The sequence below is a fragment of the Sesamum indicum genome, linkage group LG4 (genome assembly GCF_000512975.1).
Source record: "Sesamum indicum cultivar Zhongzhi No. 13 linkage group LG4, S_indicum_v1.0, whole genome shotgun sequence".
In the NCBI taxonomy this organism is placed as follows: Eukaryota; Viridiplantae; Streptophyta; class Magnoliopsida; order Lamiales; family Pedaliaceae; genus Sesamum; species Sesamum indicum.
In genome coordinates, this window is record NC_026148.1 from 8,314,685 (window position 1) to 8,336,106 (window position 21,422).

The following is a 21,422-nucleotide window of genomic DNA, read 5'->3' on the forward strand; positions in this document are numbered from 1 at the left end:
GCAGCCCTTTTTCGCGGCCCAATAATCTCTCTCCCTCTCCATCCCTCCATCAAACATCTTCCATTTACATTCTCACTCTCTCTTTCCATTTTCTTCTTCTTCTCATTTCTATTCATCAATCATCTCTCATCCGATCAAAGGCCGCGGAATGGGACAGGCGTTGCGCAAACTCTTTGACACTCTCTTCGGCAACACGGAGATGCGGGTACCTTTTCCTTTTTCACCACAAAAAACTATTCCATGCATCTTTTTCTTCTCTATTCTCCTTGTTTGATTTTCGAATCTTCAAAATCTAAATTTTTAATGTTCCCTCCTCCAATTATACTATGGCCAACACAAAATTATATTGGATGATGTTAGCTCCATTTCTACATTTACGTGCATTGGCGGAAGTGCTTCACAATTTCATTTTCTGGATTCGTGGAGCTCTCGAGTTGATACAGAATTTTGTTGCTGCCTTGAGTTACTATTTTCTGCAAGCACTGTGATCTAATGTGGTCACATTTTTCATTTTCATTTTTGTTGGTCTTGACTGGTATAGATTATTGTGTATGTTACGTGATCTTTTGATCAATGCATAGCTCTGGTGCCAATTGCCTCCGAAATCTCATTGCTGCACTGAGGTTACATGTTTTTGCATGTGCATTCTCAATCATCATATACATCATTGTGCAGATTTTTCTCGTCACCATTTTGTGTTTCCTGTTAAATAAGATCACGTTAGGAGGTGTTACATTTTATGTTTATTTGTGCTGTGGATTCTTGAACTTCTCCTTGGTTCATGCTTGCTTGTTTCCTTTTCTAATTTCATTTTTTTAGGTTGTGATGCTTGGATTGGATGCCGCTGGCAAAACAACTATACTGTATAAACTTCACATTGGAGAGGTTTTATCAACAGTTCCTACCATTGGTTGGTCTTTCTTGAAATCTAATCTGAGATTGTATGTTTTAATATTGATTAGGCTGTTTTGTGTTAAAGATGTGTTGTTGTCAAGTGCCTACTCTCCTCATCTGCATATTATTGTTGTCTTTTTTGAAAATTTAAATACTTTTCTGAACTTGGAATTTGTAGGTAGAAACTGGAATCTGTTATTTAGCTAGTTTTCAGTTTCACAATGTGCTGGTTGAAACCAATCAACTTGCCTATAAGTTTCAGGGTTTTATTTTTCTTTAGGTCAGTGCTTTTCTTTCTGGTGAATGTATTACTCGTAATCTTAACATGATTATATCAGATTGGGATGGCTTGGAATAAATGGTCCCAATGGCATATGAAAAGATTCAACACCATTGAGAGAATTCTGCTCATGTATCACCTGTATTTGGTGCTCTTGGCATCTAAAGTTAATTATACCAGAATTTTGGGCACTCATGTCTCTAAGACACAAATAAAACGATATTTCAATTTTTGCTGGATTTCTTTTGTCCATAAACCTGCAGGGTGAATTAACTTGAGAATCTTTAGACCCTCAAACTGATTTTCTTAGAGCTTCAAGAATAATGCATGCAGATTTTTTGGATGGTGGAGAGAGAGAGAGAGAGAGAGAGAGAGAGAGAGAGACTACTCCTTGTACTTCTAGTCTCTGCATATGCAAATAGCTCAAACGATTATTCTTTGGCTTGTACTTTAGTCTATCTGCATTTATGTGCAAGTTGTGAATGGTTTTAGGTGCACGCGTATCTTTGAGGTTAAACATCAAAATGATGAAAGTTATTGCTGCTATGCAGGTTTCAACGTAGAGAAGGTTCAATATAAAAATGTGATTTTTACTGTATGGGATGTGGGTGGACAAGAGAAATTAAGACCCTTGTGGAGGCATTACTTTAATAATACTGATGGTCTGGTGAGTATCTATATTAGCTTTATATAATTTTTTTCACAAATTTTACATTCTAGTGTTGGCTTCAGTAGTTATACATTTGCCTAAGTCACCCATGATATGAAAATCAAATCAAGTAGTCCCCTAGGAAAGCAACATGGTGGTGGTATCTTGACCCGTCAAGAGTTATTCCCACAATAAACAACTTGAGGCGAGCTGCATATAGTACACAGCCAATTGGCACCAAAAATCACCAGTCACTTGGCCACCATTCCTTGCCTCTTTTAGCCATACCAACAAAATAAAACCATGTTCTCACCTTGAAGTCTGTCAAAACCTCCAAGCTGATGGGAGTGGATGTGCGTGTAGATTCCTTCATCATGATTTACCTATTAAATGGGTAACTGCTATAGGAAAACATGTTTACCGCCAAGAGGAGGATCCCTTCTGATGGAGCAAACTTAACATGTTTTGCAAGATTTTGTTCCTCACTATAGGGAGAAATTAATGACTTCCGAATAAGGAATGACCTGAACAATTACACTTCTCTCATACAAAGGATCTAACAACCCCTTTCTAATTTACTATTTCTGGAGTTCGCTGGGATCACATTATATGGAAATGAAGATACTGTATGTATAGTTCACAATCTAGCTAGTTAATGGCTGTTTGCTTTTGACATTGTTTCTACTCTGTCAACACTAAGTATTCTTGGAACATTTCCACATACATTTGACTTGGTATAGATTTTCCTTTTGGTTGATTCCTTGTTCTTGGCACTTCACTCATCCAGATCTATGTTGTGGACTCTCTGGATCGAGAGAGAATCGCGATGGCAAAGAAAGAGTTTCAGGTTTTTTCAAGAGGCATTGCTATTTCCGCAGCCCAGACTTTCCAATTTTGCCAGAGCTTTACATGCTTTATTTTTTGCAGGCCATCATCAGGGATCCATTCATGAAAAATGCTATCATATTGGTCTTTGCAAACAAACAAGACCTGGTATGTTGATGATCCTCTAAAGTCAAGACTTAAGGGTGGCAATGTGGTTTGCCAACCATGGTTTGAGTTCGACAGATTACATAATCAATTGGTGTTTGGGTGCTATATGACTAGATCACTACCTGGTCCCAAATGGGGCCATCATGAGTTGAAAGTGGTTCGTAGTAGAATAGGACCAAGATGTCACGAAGCACAATGTAAAACTTAAAATTTGCACATATTCTGGCCAACTTCTGACCAGTTAGCCATTTAATACATTATGATAGACAAACTTCAACTTCTGTTCCTCTCTTGGGAAATTAGGGAAGGAAATTATAAAAAGTTACTGGTGCATTACAAACAATTCAAAAAAGTCGAGATGCAGAAAGATTAGCAGAATATGCCCCTGAATTTTTGTTCTGCTTATATCTGACAGTTCTTCTCTTGTGTTCAGAGAGGAGCTATGACACCAATGGAAATCTGCGATGGCCTGGGCCTTAATGACCTTAAAGATAGAAAATGGCATATAGAGCGGACTTGTGCTATCAAAGGGGAAGGTCTGTATGAGGGGCTGGACTGGTTGTCAAACACTTTGAAGGAACAAAGGGCCATTGGATTTTCTTCAGTGGTTTAGCGAGGTCGAAACTTAAACTTGTGATTCACAACTCTCTGGAAACTAAGAAGCATGCAGCTATAACTTGTTTGTTAATGCTGTTTTGCAGGCTAATATGAGAATTGTTCAATCTGTAAATTGGAAGCCTGAATTTTGGAAGTTCTTAGGATTGCGTTTCTGGTTCTTCTCAGTATATTAGTTGCTTCCTAAGTCCTCAATTGGCAGTTTGATTAATATTTTCATAGGACGAACCAAGAAGCCAACCGCCCGGAGTCATACACTGGGAATTCATGTTAATACATACATGTTCCGTAATACTCTCAGAGGCAGAAGGTGGTTGAGTAGTTATCAGTTAATTGCATCTTAACTCTTGTCTTTGTGTAATTGTTTTGTTTGTTTGTTTACGTATATTAATCCTGTGCAATTTCTGGGGCTCATAGCATAATTGAGATTATAGAGAGCCCTGTGGTTGTAGTGCAAGGGAAATTGTTATTGAAGTTTTGAAGTAATTAGTTTTTGTTTGATTCGAGTGAGCAGCGTGAGGGATGGGGGATTAGAGTATTTGTTTGAAAAGGAAACTCTCTTCTAACATAATAATTATATATGTTGTAGGAATACCATTTTTTCTTTTCTTGGGGAGGGGTTGACGATATTTATATTATATATAATTGAAGATGGATGAACAATTATTTTGGTATATTAATATTAATATTTGTATTTTTTTGTAATTGAAGTTGAGTAATGAGTATTAATTATAAAAAGAAAGTGTTGAATGTGAAATTGAAGATTAGATTGGATTCCAATATCTCTCTCACATATTTACACAAACAAACTACTTTAACTAAGAATCAATCTCCTGTCTTTCCCCACCACTCTTTTTTTTTTTTTTTTTTTTTTTGATGAGTGAAAATGACACACCCACTCCACAACACAAATATCATTTTTAGTAGTACATATTAGTGTTTGTGTGAATGTGTGAGCGAGAGAGAGAGAGAGCGCAAAGGCAAAGGCAAAGGCAAAGGCATAGGCATATTTACTTCCTTACGTTTCTTCAAAAAATGATGTGATTTTCTTCTTCCTCTCTTTCAACAAAAAAGGCATGTCTTCATGCCCCTCCTCCACCATGTTATTTACCCCCAAAACTTCTTTACTTCTCCGTCAAAATACTCTTTTCTTCCCAAATTCTACCAAATTTAGGTGCGTGTTGCATCAGATTGTTCCCAAATTCGTCGTTTCCTCCTCTCTTAGCTCTCTTCTTACCTCCGGCAATGTCATCGCCGCTGCTGCTGCCGCCGGTTCTGGCTCAGTTCATGGAGCCGTCTCCTCTGCTATTACTCAAGTCGCTGTCACTGCTGTTGCAATTGCTTCCGGGGCTTGCCTTTCCACAAAGGTCGACTTTTTGTGGCCTAAACTGGAAGAGCAACCCGGTAAAACCTTTATTTTCTTTCCTCTTCAATATAATTTTTGAGAAATAATTTCTTCTCATCAACGCTCAATCACTTCATACTTTACTCTCTCCTTTGATGCTTCATTATTATATTCAAGTGTGCGAGCATTACTTTCGTGCAGGATCTCTGGTCCTGGATGGTGTAGATGTCACTGGGTACACCATATTCAATGATGAAAAGGTTTACAATCTCTGTGTGTACCTGTTAAGTCTTAACGTGCTGTCAATATTATATCCTTTTAATTTCACTAAGATTCTGAATCTGTAAAGGCAGGTCCAAAAGGCAATTGCATTTGCACGGAAAGCTCATCATGGTCAGACGAGGATGACTGGAGACCCCTACTTATCCCACTGTATTCACACTGGGAAAATTTTAGCGGTGTTAGTTCCATCAAATGGTAAAAGAGTATGTAAATCCTCTTTCTCTAATTACACAGTTTGTATTGTGCTGTGACTTTACATATATTATGATGAAATTTATACCTTCCCCATTTAAAACCATGCAGACAAGTGAGTGCAATATTATGTGTATATATACATGTGTTTGTGTGTCATGTCCTTTTCTATGTGAAAGACTTGGAAGAGAAATTTACTTCATCAATTTCAGCATGGACTTTAGATGCATCCGTAATTTTTCTTTGGTTCCAAACAGTTCATATTATTAAATACTTTTATGCAGGCTATTGATACAGTAGTCGCTGGAATCCTCCACGACGTAGTTGATGACACTTGTGAGAGTTTGCACAGCATAGAGAGAGAATTTGGAGCTGATGTTGCAAAACTGGTGGGTGGAGTTTCCAGACTAAGTTATATCAATCAGGTATAACATGTTATAGACGAAATTAAAAATACAAACTGCAAACCTCCTTGTTGTCATGTCTGACATAGCAAGTTTCTTAAGATAAACAAAATTCAGCCTTCAACAAGCTACATAGAGTCTTCTCTTGTACAGCCGTATCCTGATGTTTGCTTGATATTGTGAATTAATCATACATTTGGATTCTTTTACTTTATTTCCTCCTTGGTACGATTCTTATAAGTTCTTCTTTTTTGTTTTTTGGTGATCTTTTTGCTTTTCTTCATGTGTTATATTGACAAAATGCTGATAAGATTTCTTCCTTAGTTACTACGCAGACACAGAAGAATGAATTTGAGTCAAGCTACACTTAGCCATGAAGAGGTATGTGTGCACATTGCTATCCTGTTAACTATTAGCTAAAGGAAGATCCTTCTAGATGGCCGACGCTATGATAATCTCATGGAACCACACGTTGCTCATATTGGTAACTAGAATGGTTGTGATCAGAAAAGAATAATATAATTAACCTTATTCCAAGCTAGATCGCTAGTTTTACAGGTGCCAACTATAAGGGTACACCGGAAGCATATTCCTTTCTTTTGTTTTCCTATAACCATGAATTTGACTTGCAAAATGAGAAACGATGAGAGTATTGTTTCATGTATAGAAGTTCTAGATTGTCGTGTACCTAACAGTATGGGATTTTGATCAATGCATTCCCTAGTTATCCTTTCTGGAGTTTTCAGGAGTGAATAGGTTTCTGATGTCAATTTTTTTTAACTTATGGTAGGCACAAGGATAACTGTTTCTCCATCTAGTTTTCAGTGAGAAATAGTTCCAGTAAGATTGTCGCTGATTTGCACAGTTAAACAAACAAGTGCAATTTTTTTTTACAAGCTGAACAAGTTATTTAAACAAGACAATTCAAATGGAAAAAGCGGAAGCTCAGCCGGTTGCTAGATGTTGGAAATTCTAATATGTCTCACATGTTGTCTTTTTTTAGGCAAATAATTTGCGAGTGATGTTACTGGGCATGATTGATGATCCACGGGTAGTTCTCATAAAGCTTGCAGATCGTCTCCATAACATGAGAACAATGTACTTACTCTAAACTTACCTTTTTCTATTATTTTTGCAAATATGCCACCAGAGATTGTGTATCCATATATCATAACCAAAATTTTAAGCTATCACGAAATCTAGTTCTTAATTTTTACGTTCTCCATGTTAGCATGGAAGTGCACTTTTAGCCTCCAGTTGTCTTGCAAAAGCATGGGATTGGTTGTTCATATCTCACAATGTTTACTTATTGGTCTTTTGTAGATATGCTCTTCCTTCCACCAAAGCTCAAGCTGTGGCACAGGAGACACTAGTTATTTGGTGCTCTCTTGCTTCTAGATTGGGTTTGTGGGCTCTAAAAGCTGAACTTGAAGACCTGTGCTTTGCTGTCCTTCAGGTTCCCCCTACTCCTTTTTTCTTTCTCTCTTTTTTTTTTTCTAGAAGACGTGATACTTAATGGAAGAGAAAACCATAGGATAGAAGTCTATAAACATTATCCAGTACTGATGACTGTACGTACACTTCATGTGTAGCCTAAGATATTTCGCCAAATGAGAGCAGAGCTGGCTTCCATGTGGAGCCCCATCAATAAGACAGCCATAAGAAAAAGTTCTGTGAAGTCCAGCAATGTTGTTCAATTTCACGAATGTGAAGAACCTACAGAGTGCGATGAGGAAAACACAAGCATGAAGGTACCAATCTTGAATTCTAGCCTGGTGCCTTTGGAGAGTTCTTTTCATATTTTTGAAATTGTTTTGTGGTCAACGAACTGACTGAATACTGTAATATAAGATCTTTTAAATCTTTCCATGAGGATTCTAACCTCTTTGTTGATCCCAGCTACATGATTACTGTACCTTATATCTATTTCTTAACAAGTAGGAATTGTACTTAAACATCTAATGCCGATCTTCTTTTAACTCTACCATAGTATGAGTGTATGTATGTCAATGTGAGCCCATACTTAGGTGCTTATTCTCTGACTGCAGTGCAGAAAGTACTTCATGATATCCTTTCTGTCAATTCATTTCAAGTTTTACATCAATTCTTTTGTGCATCTGTTGGCACAAATTTGGTCAAGCTTTTATGGTGATTTGGACTTGAGTGATAATCTATCTATTTTCAGGAGTGCCATTTATTCATTTCCACAGTGGATCTATTTACTCTGATTTTTCTAATTCTGCAGATTCTTCTTCAAGCTGTCCTTCCATTTGATTTGTTACTGGATAGGAAAAAGCGAGTAATCTTTTATAAGAATCTCACAACATATTTGGATACGCCTAAAAAACCGAAGGTTGTGAGGGATGCTGGCATTGCTCTGGCATCTCTGGTTGTTTGTGAAGAAGCACTGGAACGGGAGCTATTTATTTCAACATCGTAGGTTCTGTTTACCCACCACAATGACTGAAACTGTCTGTTAAATCCAGTATCAAATAAAGCATGTCAGATGCACGCAAGTAACCTGTTATGCAACCTGTATTTGCAGTTATGTTCCAGGAATGGAAGTGACTTTATCCGGACGCCTGAAGAGCTTGTATAGCATATATACTAAGGTATGGGTAGATTTGAAGGTCTTAAACATGCAATGACTTAAATTACTGCCTTAAGAATGAATTTTCTTTTCGGTCCAATCCATCATCTGGTGATTGTAACTCCCTCAGTTCTGTGACTATTATTGCTCAAAGGAAAAGTTACTCTTTATATTAGGTAATTATATTTTGAGTGCAATGTGAGAATATATATATACAGGAAATGAACCAAGGTGTGACAGCATAAGTGTTTTGGTCAAAATCTCATTCTGAATATATTTGTTATTTGGTTTATCTCTCCTTTCAAGCGAGCCCTTGGTTTATTTTACAACACTTGTTTCTCTTCCACAGTTAATGGTGATTTTAACTAGAGCTTTCTGTGACAAACATTTATATGCAGCAATTCTGTTGCTGCTCGAGTACCACGACTCTTGTCATAATCTGTCTTATCATTTTGGTTTTGATGGCTAGTTATAACCAACACTGAGTTTGATTTCACTACTCCACAGATGAAGAGAAAAGATGTTGGCATTGACAAAGTATATGATGCTCGTGCATTGAGGGTCGTTGTTGGAGATAAGAATGGGACTTTGCATGGGCAGGCAGTTCAATGTTGTTACAATCTCCTTAACATTATACATAGGTATATTGAATAGATTGCATATCTTCTGTTCTTGTCTTGCATATGACTTATCAAAAGCAATAGCAATTGGCTAAGATCGCTTTTCTATATCCAGATTTTGGACTCCTATTGATGGTGAATTCGACGACTACATCGTCAATCCAAAACCAAGTGGCTACCAGGTCAAAATTTCCATTTTCAGTATTTTGGATAGCCTTGCAAAACCTTCTTTTCAGGACAACATATTTTATCTTGTTTCTGACTTCTCTTGCTGATGCCTCTCCCTAATCTCAGTCACTTCACACTGCAGTACAAGGTCCCGACAGTTCCCCTTTGGAAGTTCAAATAAGAACACAGGTATAAGATTTCTCCAAATTTTGTGCAGGAACTAGCGTCATGTCTCAGTCTTTACAGGATTCTGTTTTCTCAGAGGATGCATGAATATGCTGAACATGGGCTTGCTGCACACTGGCTTTATAAGGAATCTGAGAATCTTTTGCCCTCCAAAAGCAGTGTAACTGCTTCTGAAGTAAAGAATTCCGCAGATTTCTCCAAGGACATGGAAGATCAAGATCCTACCGAGGATGATGCGTTCATCAAATACAGCTCACTTAAAGTAGGTCACCCAGTTCTCAGAGTGGAAGCTGGCCACTTGCTTGCTGCAGTTATAGTCAGGTATCTAGTCACTGATCCTCTGATGTGTCCCATAAGTTCTAACTTGCTGAGTTGTGCATGAAACTTTGATCTTCCAGAGTAGATAATGGTGGAAGTGAATTGCTTGTTGCTGTAAGTTTTGGACTAGCAGCTTCGGAAGCAGTAGCTGAAAGAAGATCTTCTTACCAAATAAAAAGATGGGAAGCTTATGCAAACTTATATAAAAAGGTGTGTTTCAGGGTTACTCAGTTGCTCTCTGATTTAGTAGAGGGTGTCTGTTAACAGGGGGAGAACTTGATTAGAAAGAAGCTTGAATATTTTTTCAAAGATTTTCAGTAGTTTTTATCAGATGCCATTTCTGTGCAACGTCCTGAAAAGTATATTCTTTCAAAGATGTTCAATAGTTTGTATTAGATGCCATTTCTGTTCAATGTCCTGAAAAGTACGTTCTTCCCTGAAACTGGAACTGCACATACATCATCAAAGTGGAAGAATGAAAACTAAATTTCCCAATTAGTGCTTCCCACTTGAATATTGTGTTTGGCTGTGAAAATGTCAGCTAGCTACATTGTTTGTCAAACCAAATTAGAACAGTAACCTTTCATGGTTTTGTTTATATAATTGGACCACATTCTGATCCCAGGTGTCTGACGAGTGGTGGTGCGAACCTGGGCATGGAGATTGGTGTACCTGCTTGGAAAAATACACCCTCTGCAGAGATGGTATATATCACAAGGTATCTTAAGCATTCACTCTTCTCATATCCCCCTTTTCTTTACACTGAAGCATGTGTATTCTATCTTTTATTCTTTCCCTGGCAATATCATGTTATATCACGACCACTTCAAGCATAAACCTTGGAACCATTATACTGCTGTGCAGCAAGACCAGTTCCAGCGACTATTGCCTACTTTCATCCAAGTCATTGAGCTGACAGAGCGAGAAGAAACTGAATACCGGGCTGTGGTCTCTGCTGTTTTCGAGGGAAAACCTATTGCTTCTGATGTTTCTAGCTCAAGCTGTGAGGAGAAGCCTAGACTTGCTTTTAATTCAGCTTTGGTGGACAATGGCATCAATAACAAGGTATCTAAATGGCCATGACATTTTAGCATAGGTCAGAATGAATAATTTTTCTGAGAGTTCCTATTGGCATTGGCTTTGATGCAGGGATTATAGCATCCCTTTGCTTCACATTTTTACTTGTCTCCTGTTTCATGCATCGTTGCTTGAATAACAGGTACTACTATTGAGGACAATGCTTCAATGGGAGGAGCAACTGAGATCTGAAGCAGGCTTTCGACAATTGGAGGTCAAGACAAGGAACTATAGGCGCACAGACTCAATTTCTCTCGGAGAAGTTGTGATTGTATGTTGGCCGAATGGTGAGATAATGAGATTGAGGACCGGCAGCACAGCCGCTGATGCTGCTAGGAGGATAGGATTCGATGGGAAACTTGTTTCAGTAAATGGACAGTTGGTATTACCCAACACACAGTTAAAAGACGGTGATGTAGTTGAAGTCAGAATGTAAGTTGTCTTACGGTGGATGCTTGGTTAGGGGTAATTTGGTAAAGTATAGATAGATTGTGAAAACGGGGAGAGTAAAGAGCACGTCGCATGGCCTCCCTTTTGTCTTGTAACATTACATTCTATTCATAGCTGCCTGTGCGGCATTGCCATTGTAAAATGTAAGTAGTACCTCACGGCTCACTGTCCCTTTTACCTTGTAATGGTACACTCTAATTCATAGATGCCTGTGTGGCTCTGCCATTGTAAAATGTAAGTAGTACCTGTCCCTTTTGCCTTTGTAATGTTACTTTAATTCATAGCTGCCTGGTGCTCTGCCTTTGGAAAATGTAAGTTGTCGCTCATTGTTGGCAGAGTCAGAAATTTCTTTTTGCGTGTTCTCGTTAGTTTCTGCTTCTCGTTAGTTTAGCTATTAGCTAATCAACCAAAAAAATCAGAAGTAAACAATAGAGCTTGTTCCCCCTCGTAAACTATGCAATTTATCCCTCCAGCTCTTCCAGCATAAGTGCGAAGGGGCTAAAGTTTATGTAGAAGAAGAAATGTCAACATCAGATGGACTCATTACATGAATAAGGCTTGAATACTTGATGAGCAAACGGCAATGCTGAGTATCAAGAACCAGAATTACCACTAACAAACTTAAAAAGGGGGCAAAATATCAAACCGGGATCTCATCTTCTGCGCATAAATAAAAGCTCCAAGTACCACTAAGTGATGTTTTACAAAAGGACACATGGTGATGGTTCTACAAAAAGTATACAAGTAGGCAGGAGCACAATACCAATTAGCCAACCAAACAGTGCATGTTCAGGAAAATCCAACATCCAACCTATGTACCATTCCAAATAAGAGCATATGGGCTGGAGTTTTCATCAGTGTTGCACATGAAATTATGAGTTACTATGATCAACATTTGGAGTAGGATTCGTTTCTGATGATCTAACTATGTCTTCAATGGTTTCCATGTCTATTGTCATGTCTTCACCAACCTCAGCTTCCTGCACCTCAGCCATTATTTCATCTTTGTCCCTTACAGGAGGTTCTATTCCATTTTCTACTGAATTGGTCGGAGGCCGCACACTCCTGCTTCCTTCATAAGATCCATTTGAATTTTGTTCAGTTCCAAGTGGAGATGGATCAGAAGAGATTGTCAATGTAGATGTGACCAATAAATTCTGCAGAAGGAAGATCATCAGATATGCCAATCTAATTGCAGAAGCATTATCAGGAATAAGACAAGAACTGCAGTAATGTTTCTAAAGATTATGTGCAAGTCATTGTGAAGCACTTGAAGAGGAGAGAGAGAACCAAAAAAGCTCCTGTCATGCATTCTCATCCTGAGTTCTCTTTCTAGCAAGTTCGGTAATCATCAAAACGTATGATGAAATGATGGTTAAAAGTGTAGAAGTGGTGGAATAAATCTAAGAAAAAGTAACAAGGAATGTCTACTACCGAAAACGTACAATGTACACACTTGACCCAACCAAGCTTACCCTTTTGCCAAGAACCCACAAACATATCTTAATACTGGGAAATATATGTGATGGCTGTCCTTTCAGCAAGGCTAATAAAAAGATCCTTGTCCAAAAGAAAGTTAGCCTCAAGTAAGTTACTAAGATCTAAGCTCGACAAAGAGTTTATTTCTTAAATTTGAGACTAATGAATATCCAACTTTTCCAAATTAGACAGTCAGGAACCAATAAACTTGATTCCCAAGCATTCCCATCAATCAAGCTCTGACACATGGATATGCACCAATGCCGGTACATGATAAGCATATTAAAGAGAAGAACAACTGAAGATGTAAGAGAATTCCCAAGATAGCAAATTTATGGTATAAGTCAGCAAAAGGTCTAAGTACAAAAAGATTTAAAAAATTATCTTAGCCAAAGTTTAATTATCCAAATAAATATTTACAACTTGTTTGGATTTGTTATTTCCCATTTCTGATTTTAACAGTGTGAATCAAAGAAAATAAAATACCTTTTCTAGAGCCAAAGACAGTTTCGACAGCTTAGGATAGATACCTCTCGCGGCCAAGAGAATCTGTTCAATAAGTGATACCAAGACATCTCATAAATGAGGATTCAGGAATCAAAGAACTGAATTTGGCCAAGATAGAGGTATAAGGTACAAACACATGATTATATAAATAAAAATAATGACCAAGAGAGAAACATGATAATTTACCATGCTCCGAGGGCCAAAAAGCAAATAATAATCTGGAAACTAATTGATGTTTCCAGAAAAGAAAAACAGCAAGCAGGCCAAGAAATAAAGTAAACAAGAAAATTCATAGCATAATCACCTCACAAAGCCTCTGCAAAGTAAATGGAGGTCCTTCATCAAAGCTATGAAGAACTGCAAAACATAACGAAATACAACAAATAAATATGCTTCAATAGGGTACCCTAAAATCACCTCAACAATTGCCTATTCGAACTATTCACCATCCATGCAAACAGACAGAAGTCAAATTCTTCAGACACAAGGTATCACCCAAAACTTAGTCGGGTTCTCAAGTTGCTGAGCTTGGTAGATCAATCTTCACAAAATGACAGAAACAGCAGCTCTTAACCACACAAGGGAATGAAAAATGAATACTATGCAAGACCTACATCCAGACCAAAGAGAGTAAGACTAAGGTATGTTGACCGGGAAGTACCATCATCCAACCTTTTCACCAACTCCTGGTAGGTCTCCCCTAACAAGGCAATTTGCTGCTCATTGGTCATTTTAGCCTCTGGATATTCTGACAAGACCTTCAACATAAAATAAAAAAGTGCGATAAAAATCATAATAAGAACAGAAACACACAAATGAAACATAATAATCTATCATGGAAAACCAGAAACAATCTCAGGCCACCCACCCTTTTGGGTTTGGAGGGCGGGGATTGGAAAAGAATGCACCGTTTACATGTAATCATATGTTGACAATCTGGTATACCCCATACCTGCTTAAGATGGTAGGACAACATACTCCTTAGTTTTTCCCAATCTTGCCTGAGATGATATGAGCAGGGTGACAATTAAACAAAAGAATAATGGAGACAGGAATGGCGTGCATAAATAAAAAACATATTGTAATATAACAATATTTTCTAAGTCAACTGCATATGCTCATGATAGGAAGAACAGAAAAGTATAACAAACTTGCTTGAAGAGAAAAGTATAAATATTTCTTATCATCCACGGAATAAAGAATTCTTTTAATTCCTAAAACCTGTAGGAAAAAAGAAACACGAAAACTGAGATCCAATAAAAGAACTCTAAGTTTGCCCACAGTCCCAAAATAAGCATACTGACAAGATTTGCGGCATCAATGGCGTTGATGCTGTCACAATCACAAGACAGTTTTCATTTACAACCTATACAAGTAGGTACCGCATCACCATAGATGGGTATACTTCACTACAATTATGTGGAAATAAAGGATAATATAAGCATTATTTATGACGCCACAAAAAGAATAAGCCAAAAGAAAAGTTAAAGGCAGAGCACACCGAAGCCACAAAAGAAAAGGATGTGCTGGTTAATAGATTCCACAAGGTAGTCACAACGGTTCAGATTGAACAGCATTAATATGGCATAACAGTTGTTCTTGAAAAGGTGATACAACTTACTGTGCGTGATAGTCTTTGGAGCATATATATGACTTTATAACAGCCTTGCATAATATGTATGACTTTATAACCAGTGTTATAATATCAGCGACATTGATCAAATAAGCACTCAGATAAATAGAATGGTTTTGCTAATGATTACCAAAATTTTGACAAGAAATTCAATTTTCTAATGCAAAAAAGACATATGGCAGTATTACCAAAACAGAAAAACCATAGAGCATTGTATGCGACCAAGTGCGCAAAGTGCCATGCAGACTTGTAAAGGAAAAATATCAGCGATGGTGTAATTAAACTACTCCACAATATTGTAGTAACAAACTCAGAGGTGAAATTGAGCAAATACAATATTTTAACAATCTTTTGCAAAAGATATAGAACAGAAAATAAAAACAAAGGATCCATATCTGTTGCTGATAGTTAAAATCCCAAACCTAGAGACAAATGTGGAGTGAAACTTGTGAATTGTTTACAGTTACCCCAGCGACAAATTCAACTTTATGCAACACAGGGGAAAAAAAAAAATATTAAGGGTCTGACTATTACTCAAATTTCTAAGAATAAGTTTCTATCAAATAAAAAAGCATACCAATATTTCCCTGTGGATGCACTTGCTTCCAATGTGCCTCTTACTTCTTCTTCAGAAAAAACAAGCTGAGGTTCCACACCTCTGTGATCCCACACCAAAGAAGATTTAATCAAATGAAGACAACATGCTAAGAAAATAGTGAAATTGCCATCCATGAACAGCAGGAAGCAGGTAAATGAGAAAAAATATATAAGTCTTATGGTTACATGTACAGTATTTTAAATTAAAGTCTTTTCTGCATTGAATTTTCTGTTCCTTCATTTCCATATGCTTACAGAACAACCCAACAAGCTTTGGTCCAATTTATCTACTTGTAAAGTTAATGCAACGACACAAATAGCTGGAATAGAAGAAAGTGCTTGTTTTCTGATGCAAAGCACCAACCCCAAACCAGCACCAAAAGAAAAATACCAGTGTTACAAACAGAGAATGGAAGGTAACAAACAGTTTACAGCCATAAACTTGTTTGCAGCCAAAATAACAAACATTTAAGAAGAAGGATAACTCCAAAATAGACATTGCAGCAACAAGTAGAGATCATGATCAGTTCTTTTTTACGACATTGACCGATAAATGGACTTGAAGACCAGTTCAAACACCACCCAAGCAAATACATAAGCAACCAGTTCATGAACTCTAATCCCGTCACAGCGCGCGCAAACACAAATAACGCCGGTGCTTTTAACATGTGTTGAATAGCTGGACAGTGATGAGAGGCGCAAGTAGTACTAGTTGTAAGAGAAGCGGAGAAGGAAGAGCAAATCTGAAAAACCTATACCCATGATTAGGCATTTGGGGGACTGGATTTTCGTGATTCTGCTCCAGCACGATATCGGCGGAAACAGTGGAATTCTCGAAAACCTCACTGACTGGCGTCGCCATGTACAGACAGATTAAACGGCGAAAGTTTGGGAGAGAGGTATGTAATTGGAAATGTGTTCCGCAGCGCAGCCCTTTTCTGATTATGGGGTGGGGGTGGGGGTGGATGTGCCCTTATATATTATTATTATTATTATTATATTTATATCATATAATATAAGTTGAGAAATTAATTTGAATGAGCGTTGATTAAAATTAAAGACGAGAGTATATTAATTTTATTTTGTAGGTACGTTGTAAATCAAAATATTTAAATTAATATATTATTTTTAGGTACTTTTGTAAACTACAAAAACTAATACACTTTATATTTTTGATTCATTTTTAAAACTTATATGGGATAAAATAATTTTGTATATTATTGGGCTTTATTTTTTAAATAGTTTATCCTTGCACTTTTACTTTCTTATATCTTAAGGGGCATGAAAAAGTTGGATAACAAAACATACGAATTTGTTTGTTGGCAATTTCATTTATTGTCTTTCATTCAACAAAAAGAGAAGCTTTCATTCATTACCAAAGGGGTAATGACAAAATCCACACACACACACTCTCCCCCTACTCAACCAAGGAGGTTCAGAATTCCATCTGAAAAAACATAAATGAAACCCCTGCTTTACTTTTCTTCCATCAAGGAACAGCAGCACTCGGTATTAGGATTCATCCTCCCATCGGTTTTCCGTAATAGCTTTGAGAGCTGGTCTTGCAGGAGCCTGTTGTTCATTTTATACACAAAATTTTTCTTAGTTACACTTAAATGTATCAAGAATACAAATGGTTGAGGAGACCACCTTCTCTTACCTCATTATTCTCTTTGCTCATTTTGTTTGTCATCTCTAGTTTTTCTTTTAGCATCTTCGTCAGCTTCCGCTTGCTCAACTCATCCAACTTTGGGACATTCTCACCAGTGTTTTTAGCTGTCTTTACTGTGAGAACAAGTTTACTTCCACTCCCCATATTCTCTTTGTTGTCTGAAACAGCAGTCATTCTTTTCTTGGTTGCAGATGCCTTACTTTTTGCTGGTGATGGTTCAACACCAAGACATGAATCTAATCCTGGAAAGCTGGGTGCATTCTGATGGGTAACTTTTGTGCTTTCTTCACTTTGAATGGCATCAATTTCGCCAGGCTCCTCTACTGCAACATCATCCAACTTTGTTACAGGTAACACCTTTGTGCTTTCTTTACTTCCAACGACATCAATTACGCCAGGCTCCTCCACTGCAACATCATCCAACTTTGTTACAGGTAACACCTTTGTGCTTTCTTTACTTCCAACGACATCAATTACGCCAGGCTCCTCCACTGCAACATCATCCAACTTTGTTACAGGTAACACCTTTGTGCTTTCTTTACTTCCAACGACATCAATTACGCCAGGCTCCTCCACTGCAACATCATCCAACTTTGTTACAGGTAACACCTTTGTGCTTTCTTCACTTTGAACGGCATCAATTTCACCAGGCTCCTCCACTGCAACATCATCCAACTTTGTTACAGGTAACACCTTTGTGCTTTCTTCACTTTGAACGACATCAATTACGCCAGGCTCCTCCACTGCAACATCATCCAACTTTGTTACAGGTAACACCTTTGTGCTTTCTTCACTTTGAACAGCATCAATTTCGCCAGGCTCCTCCACTGCAACATCATCCAGCTTTGTTACAGGTAACACCTTTGTGCTTTCTTCACTTTGAACAACTTCAATTTCGCCAGGTTCCTCTATTGCAACATCAGCTAACTTTGTTCCAGGTAACACTTCTTGCATGCCAGCCATCTTTGTTGATCCTTCCTTAGTCTCCAACACGTCCAAATCTGAGGTCTCATCAGAATTGAATACAGAGGCGGCTTCAGCTGCAATTTCAAGTAAAGCATAATTCATGAATACATCAGCAGAATAACAAAACAAATATATAAACATCTAAAACATTGAAGTGAAAATGACTGAGAGAGTATATAGGGGATAGGCAAAATCTACCATTGGTTTTCAGGACTCCCTCATTCACTTCAATCTCATTACAAATATCAGCGTCACAAGAGACTTCATCAACTGCAAAATGATCTGAACATACACACAAATATGTCAAGGAAACCCCATCTACACCAAAAATAGTGCTATTGATGCAATAGAAAATTGATTGAATCAAAAAGCTGAAATGAATAAAAATACCTTCGCTTTCAAGGACAACATTCTCTATATAGTTGGCAGCACTATCTTCATCAGCTGCAAAATGATCCGAACAAAACAAATATGTCGTCAAAACCCTAACAACACCAAAAATAGTGCTGATGATGCAACAGAAATTTGATTGAACAAAGCTGTCGTGAATGAAACTACCTTCACCACCCACAGCCTTATCTTCATCAACTTCTACTTTATCAGCATTTAGTTCTGCTGTGTTCTCAACTGCAATTCCAATCTCAGAAGCGTGGACATCAGAAGACACTGCATTATGTAATATTTATAAGTACATAAGACAGTGAATATACGTTTAGGTTGTATAATTACAGATAAGGCAGATGAACCCACACCTTCACTTTCTTGAATTCTGTTGCTTGCATTCAGTGGCATAAACATGTTCTGATCCTCAGAATCAACTGTATTATCACATTTCTTCTCTTCTTGTTCTGCTTCAGTCTCGAAACAAGATCCTACTCCCTCACTTTCCACATCACTGCCCTCTTTGACCTCTGGTTTAGAAACATCAGTTTCAAAATGTTTAAACATGTTCTGATCCTCAAAATCATCTGTATTATCACATTTCTTCTCTTCTGGTTCTGCTTCAGTCTCGAAACAAGATGCTACTCCCTCACTTTCCACATCACTGCCCTCTTTGACCTCTGGTTTAGAAACATCAGTTTCAAAATGTTTGTCCTTGTCCTCCTCAGTGCTACTTACTGGTTCTCCTTCATCAACAATAGGTACATCCTGTTTTATTTCTGAAACAACTTCTACTTCATTGTTTCCCTCAGATTTCTTCTCCATACTTGTGTTTGCATCCAATCCTGCAAAATTCAAACGCAGAGAGCTATTAATGAATTCAACCAACCATGCATTAAATACTTAAAAACACCTGCGGTCAATTCATTTAACTTCTGCAAGTGTAAACAGACATATACCAGTAATTTCCGAGATTGCATCCAAATCAACTGAGCTCTCCTTCAAATTTATTGCCAGATTTTGACCATCTTTGTTAAACAAATCCTTCTTAAAAAGCCCAGAATTTTCATTATCTTCCTCATTCAGCAACTCCATATTCTTCTTTGCCAGTCTCGCTGACCTCCTCGTGGTGTACACTACATTAACAGCACTCTTCTCCTTCACTCCTCTTCTTCTGGTAGTGACCCCTAAGTGGGAAGGGGTCATTAAAGCATCCTTCTTTTCCTCGCGTATACATTCTTTGAAATCGGGATCCATTTTCCGACAAGCTGAAGCCATCAGTCCCTTCTTTCTATCAGTCTGTACCACCACTGCTGGAGTTTCAACTGCATCAGCATGTGATTGATAGGCATCTCTAACTAGGGTCTTTTGAGTTGTACGCCGCGTCCTAGTCATTGGCTTTGCAGTTTCAGGCTCTTCTTTCACAACATTTCTGCGACGTGTACTTGTGCCACCAGTTGGAGGTACAAATGGAGATGTTACCTCCGACCTCTCCGGCGATTCAATTGATGATTCTGCAGTTTCAGATTGACATGACTGCAAAAATTCCTCGATCCCTTCAACCTGCCAATCGTCGACTAAATCAATCTTGTTGAAATAATTAAAAGTTTAATCCAACAAACAAGAAAGAGAAAAATAGAGAGTGAATATAAGCTGAACAATAGCAGAAACACAAAAACGGAAAACCAAAAACACTCAACATGACGGATATCTGATTATCAAACCCTCCACCCATAAAGGAGCTGACAATGAAATTGGAATTCTTGAATCTTGTGGCTCAATGACAAGGAGTGAAGTATTTTACAAATTTTCAGCAATATGGAAATAATTAATCTGAAACCTTTTTCATACAACCCGTAATCTCAACTAATTTAAGTAAGTGACTAAGATATGAAACTAAAACAAACAAACTCAATAGAATGTAAAAAAGAATGAAGACGCAAGATGTAGAAGATAATGAATGTAGTTACGATGTGAAGAGTTTTGAGAGCGTCGGCCATGGCGACATTTGTGATATTGGCAGGGATCTTGTTCTTCTTGCAGAGAGTTTGCAATTCTCTCCTTGTAAGGGTGTGGAAATCCATTGATGTGTAGATGGGAATTCAAATTTCTACAGTGATGGGTGTTGGATAGTGAGGCGGCAATGGGAAAGGGATATATATAGTGTGTGGTTGGAATGGTGTGAATAAGAAAACCCTTGATGAATATGACCGTTGGAGCGTTGATTTTGAAATTTGAATTTTGATATCTATTCTAGAATGCTAAAAATTGGGTAAACATAAACGATCATAAACTTATCTAAAACCTATTTGAAATCATATTGAGGAAAACAAAACAAATAGATATATACGAAAAAGCATCATTTCAATATGATTTTGGTCGAATCAAGTAATAATAATTGGGATTTGTTGTCCAATTTAAACTAACTTTCTACCTATAATTTAATTATATTAATACTCAAATTTGTGTTGGTGTTAATTAAAACATGGTTGTCTTGTACTATTTATATTTATCACACATACACATGGTCCTAAATTGTAATGGTATGGTTGTGGACTATCAAAATAAGAAGGGGGAAAGGTATTTATTTATTTTAGGTTACATTACAATTTTTAGTTACAAAATTCTCCAAGGATTTTGATTCTAAATTTTCTTCAATTTATTATTTGTAATTGTTATTTAGTTGGAACTAAAATCCTTCAATACCATAAAAGATTTTATAAACTTGTATATTGTTATTAACTGAACTAACTGAGAAATTTAAAAAACTCAAGCACAGAAATGGGGGTGGGAATTTGAAGAAGGTGAACACAGAGAGGAGAGAATAGACTTAAAATTCATTCATAATGCCCTGTTTACAAACTTCAGCTCCCTTGTTACAAAAGTCTGATGAATACAAACAAAAGCTGATAACAACAATAAAATCCCATCAGAAAAAAAGGGGCTGTTTGTCCTTGAAAATGAGCTCTCATTGGTGCTGTGAAAACTTACAGAAATCTTCAGAAAGAACAGGGCAAACTTCAGTGCTGCGTTTTAAACCTCCGCCGTCCACGTGTCGCACGCATGATCAGATTAAGTGAGGGTGATCAACTTCGAATCCCCAATTTCAATCGTTCCTCGATCG

The 21,422-nt window shown here is 37.5% G+C and overlaps 4 protein-coding genes across 8 annotated transcripts; 2 read left to right on the forward strand and 2 right to left on the reverse strand.

Moving 5' to 3' along the window:
- Nucleotides 1-3,937, forward strand: LOC105160230 (ADP-ribosylation factor 2). The gene is made up of 7 exons (XM_011077515.2): nt 1-205; nt 820-910; nt 1,726-1,841; nt 2,611-2,670; nt 2,751-2,816; nt 3,250-3,433; nt 3,518-3,937. Exons 1-6 carry the CDS (start codon nt 149-151, stop codon nt 3,427-3,429), a joined length of 570 nt encoding a protein of 189 aa, XP_011075817.1. The 5' UTR covers nt 1-148; the 3' UTR covers nt 3,430-3,433; nt 3,518-3,937.
- On the forward strand, nt 4,364-11,316 carry LOC105160229. 2 transcript variants are annotated; one of them, XM_011077513.2, is made up of 18 exons: nt 4,364-4,835; nt 4,978-5,036; nt 5,130-5,261; nt 5,535-5,675; nt 5,979-6,035; nt 6,658-6,752; nt 6,978-7,110; nt 7,247-7,405; nt 7,900-8,090; nt 8,200-8,266; nt 8,752-8,885; nt 8,980-9,046; nt 9,159-9,221; nt 9,295-9,539; nt 9,617-9,746; nt 10,162-10,254; nt 10,401-10,601; nt 10,756-11,316. In XM_011077513.2, exons 1-18 carry the CDS (start codon nt 4,508-4,510, stop codon nt 11,047-11,049), a joined length of 2,589 nt encoding a protein of 862 aa, XP_011075815.1. In that variant the 5' UTR covers nt 4,364-4,507; the 3' UTR covers nt 11,050-11,316. The 2 variants fall into 2 exon arrangements, with proteins under 2 accessions (XP_011075815.1, XP_011075816.1); XM_011077514.2 differs by having other exon boundaries at nt 4,692-4,835; nt 5,126-5,261.
- On the reverse strand, nt 11,702-16,234 carry LOC105160228 (serine/threonine-protein phosphatase 4 regulatory subunit 2). 3 transcript variants are annotated; one of them, XM_011077511.2, is made up of 7 exons: nt 16,038-16,232; nt 15,260-15,340; nt 14,002-14,050; nt 13,711-13,807; nt 13,354-13,406; nt 13,029-13,091; nt 11,702-12,220 (listed from the first exon to the last, which is right to left on the reverse strand). In XM_011077511.2, exons 1-7 carry the CDS (start codon nt 16,139-16,141, stop codon nt 11,936-11,938), a joined length of 732 nt encoding a protein of 243 aa, XP_011075813.1. In that variant the 5' UTR covers nt 16,142-16,232; the 3' UTR covers nt 11,702-11,935. The 3 variants fall into 3 exon arrangements, with proteins under 3 accessions (XP_011075813.1, XP_020548890.1, XP_020548891.1); XM_020693232.1 differs by having other exon boundaries at nt 11,956-12,135; nt 16,038-16,234; XM_020693231.1 differs by lacking the exon at nt 13,029-13,091 and having other exon boundaries at nt 16,038-16,234.
- LOC105160227 lies at nt 16,791-20,432 on the reverse strand. Of its 2 annotated transcripts, XM_011077510.2 has the most exons (9): nt 20,269-20,432; nt 19,258-19,861; nt 19,006-19,143; nt 18,670-18,855; nt 18,476-18,583; nt 18,308-18,361; nt 18,116-18,199; nt 16,940-17,991; nt 16,791-16,851 (listed from the first exon to the last, which is right to left on the reverse strand). In XM_011077510.2, exons 1-9 carry the CDS (start codon nt 20,380-20,382, stop codon nt 16,792-16,794), a joined length of 2,400 nt encoding a protein of 799 aa, XP_011075812.1. In that variant the 5' UTR covers nt 20,383-20,432; the 3' UTR covers nt 16,791. The 2 variants fall into 2 exon arrangements, with proteins under 2 accessions (XP_011075812.1, XP_011075811.1); XM_011077509.2 differs by having other exon boundaries at nt 18,670-19,143.

Bases quoted from the DNA above. Each gene is read 5' to 3' on its own strand.
- LOC105160227 (XM_011077509.2), bottom strand. From the start codon at position 20,382: ATGGATTTCCACACCCTTACAAGGAGAGAATTGCAAACTCTCTGCAAG. The intron at 19,862-20,268 runs GTAACTACATTC...GACGATTGGCAG, and splicing joins CTCTCAAAACTCTTCACATC to GTTGAAGGGATCGAGGAATT. The intron at 16,852-16,939 runs GTAAGAGAAGGT...AATGAACAACAG, and splicing joins TGAGCAAAGAGAATAATGAG to GCTCCTGCAAGACCAGCTCT.
- LOC105160228 (XM_011077511.2), bottom strand. From the start codon at position 16,141: ATGGCGACGCCAGTCAGTGAGGTTTTCGAGAATTCCACTGTTTCCGCC. The intron at 13,092-13,353 runs GTGATTATGCTA...CTTATTGAACAG, and splicing joins CTTTGCAGAGGCTTTGTGAG to ATTCTCTTGGCCGCGAGAGG. The intron at 12,221-13,028 runs GTATTTTATTTT...TTCCTTCTGCAG, and splicing joins TGTCTTTGGCTCTAGAAAAG to AATTTATTGGTCACATCTAC.
- LOC105160230 (XM_011077515.2), top strand. From the start codon at position 149: ATGGGACAGGCGTTGCGCAAACTCTTTGACACTCTCTTCGGCAACACG. The intron at 206-819 runs GTACCTTTTCCT...TCATTTTTTTAG, and splicing joins TCGGCAACACGGAGATGCGG to GTTGTGATGCTTGGATTGGA. The intron at 2,817-3,249 runs GTATGTTGATGA...TCTTGTGTTCAG, and splicing joins TTGCAAACAAACAAGACCTG to AGAGGAGCTATGACACCAAT.
- LOC105160229 (XM_011077513.2), top strand. From the start codon at position 4,508: ATGTCTTCATGCCCCTCCTCCACCATGTTATTTACCCCCAAAACTTCT. The intron at 4,836-4,977 runs GTAAAACCTTTA...ACTTTCGTGCAG, and splicing joins TAAACTGGAAGAGCAACCCG to GATCTCTGGTCCTGGATGGT. The intron at 8,886-8,979 runs GTATATTGAATA...TTCTATATCCAG, and splicing joins CTCCTTAACATTATACATAG to ATTTTGGACTCCTATTGATG.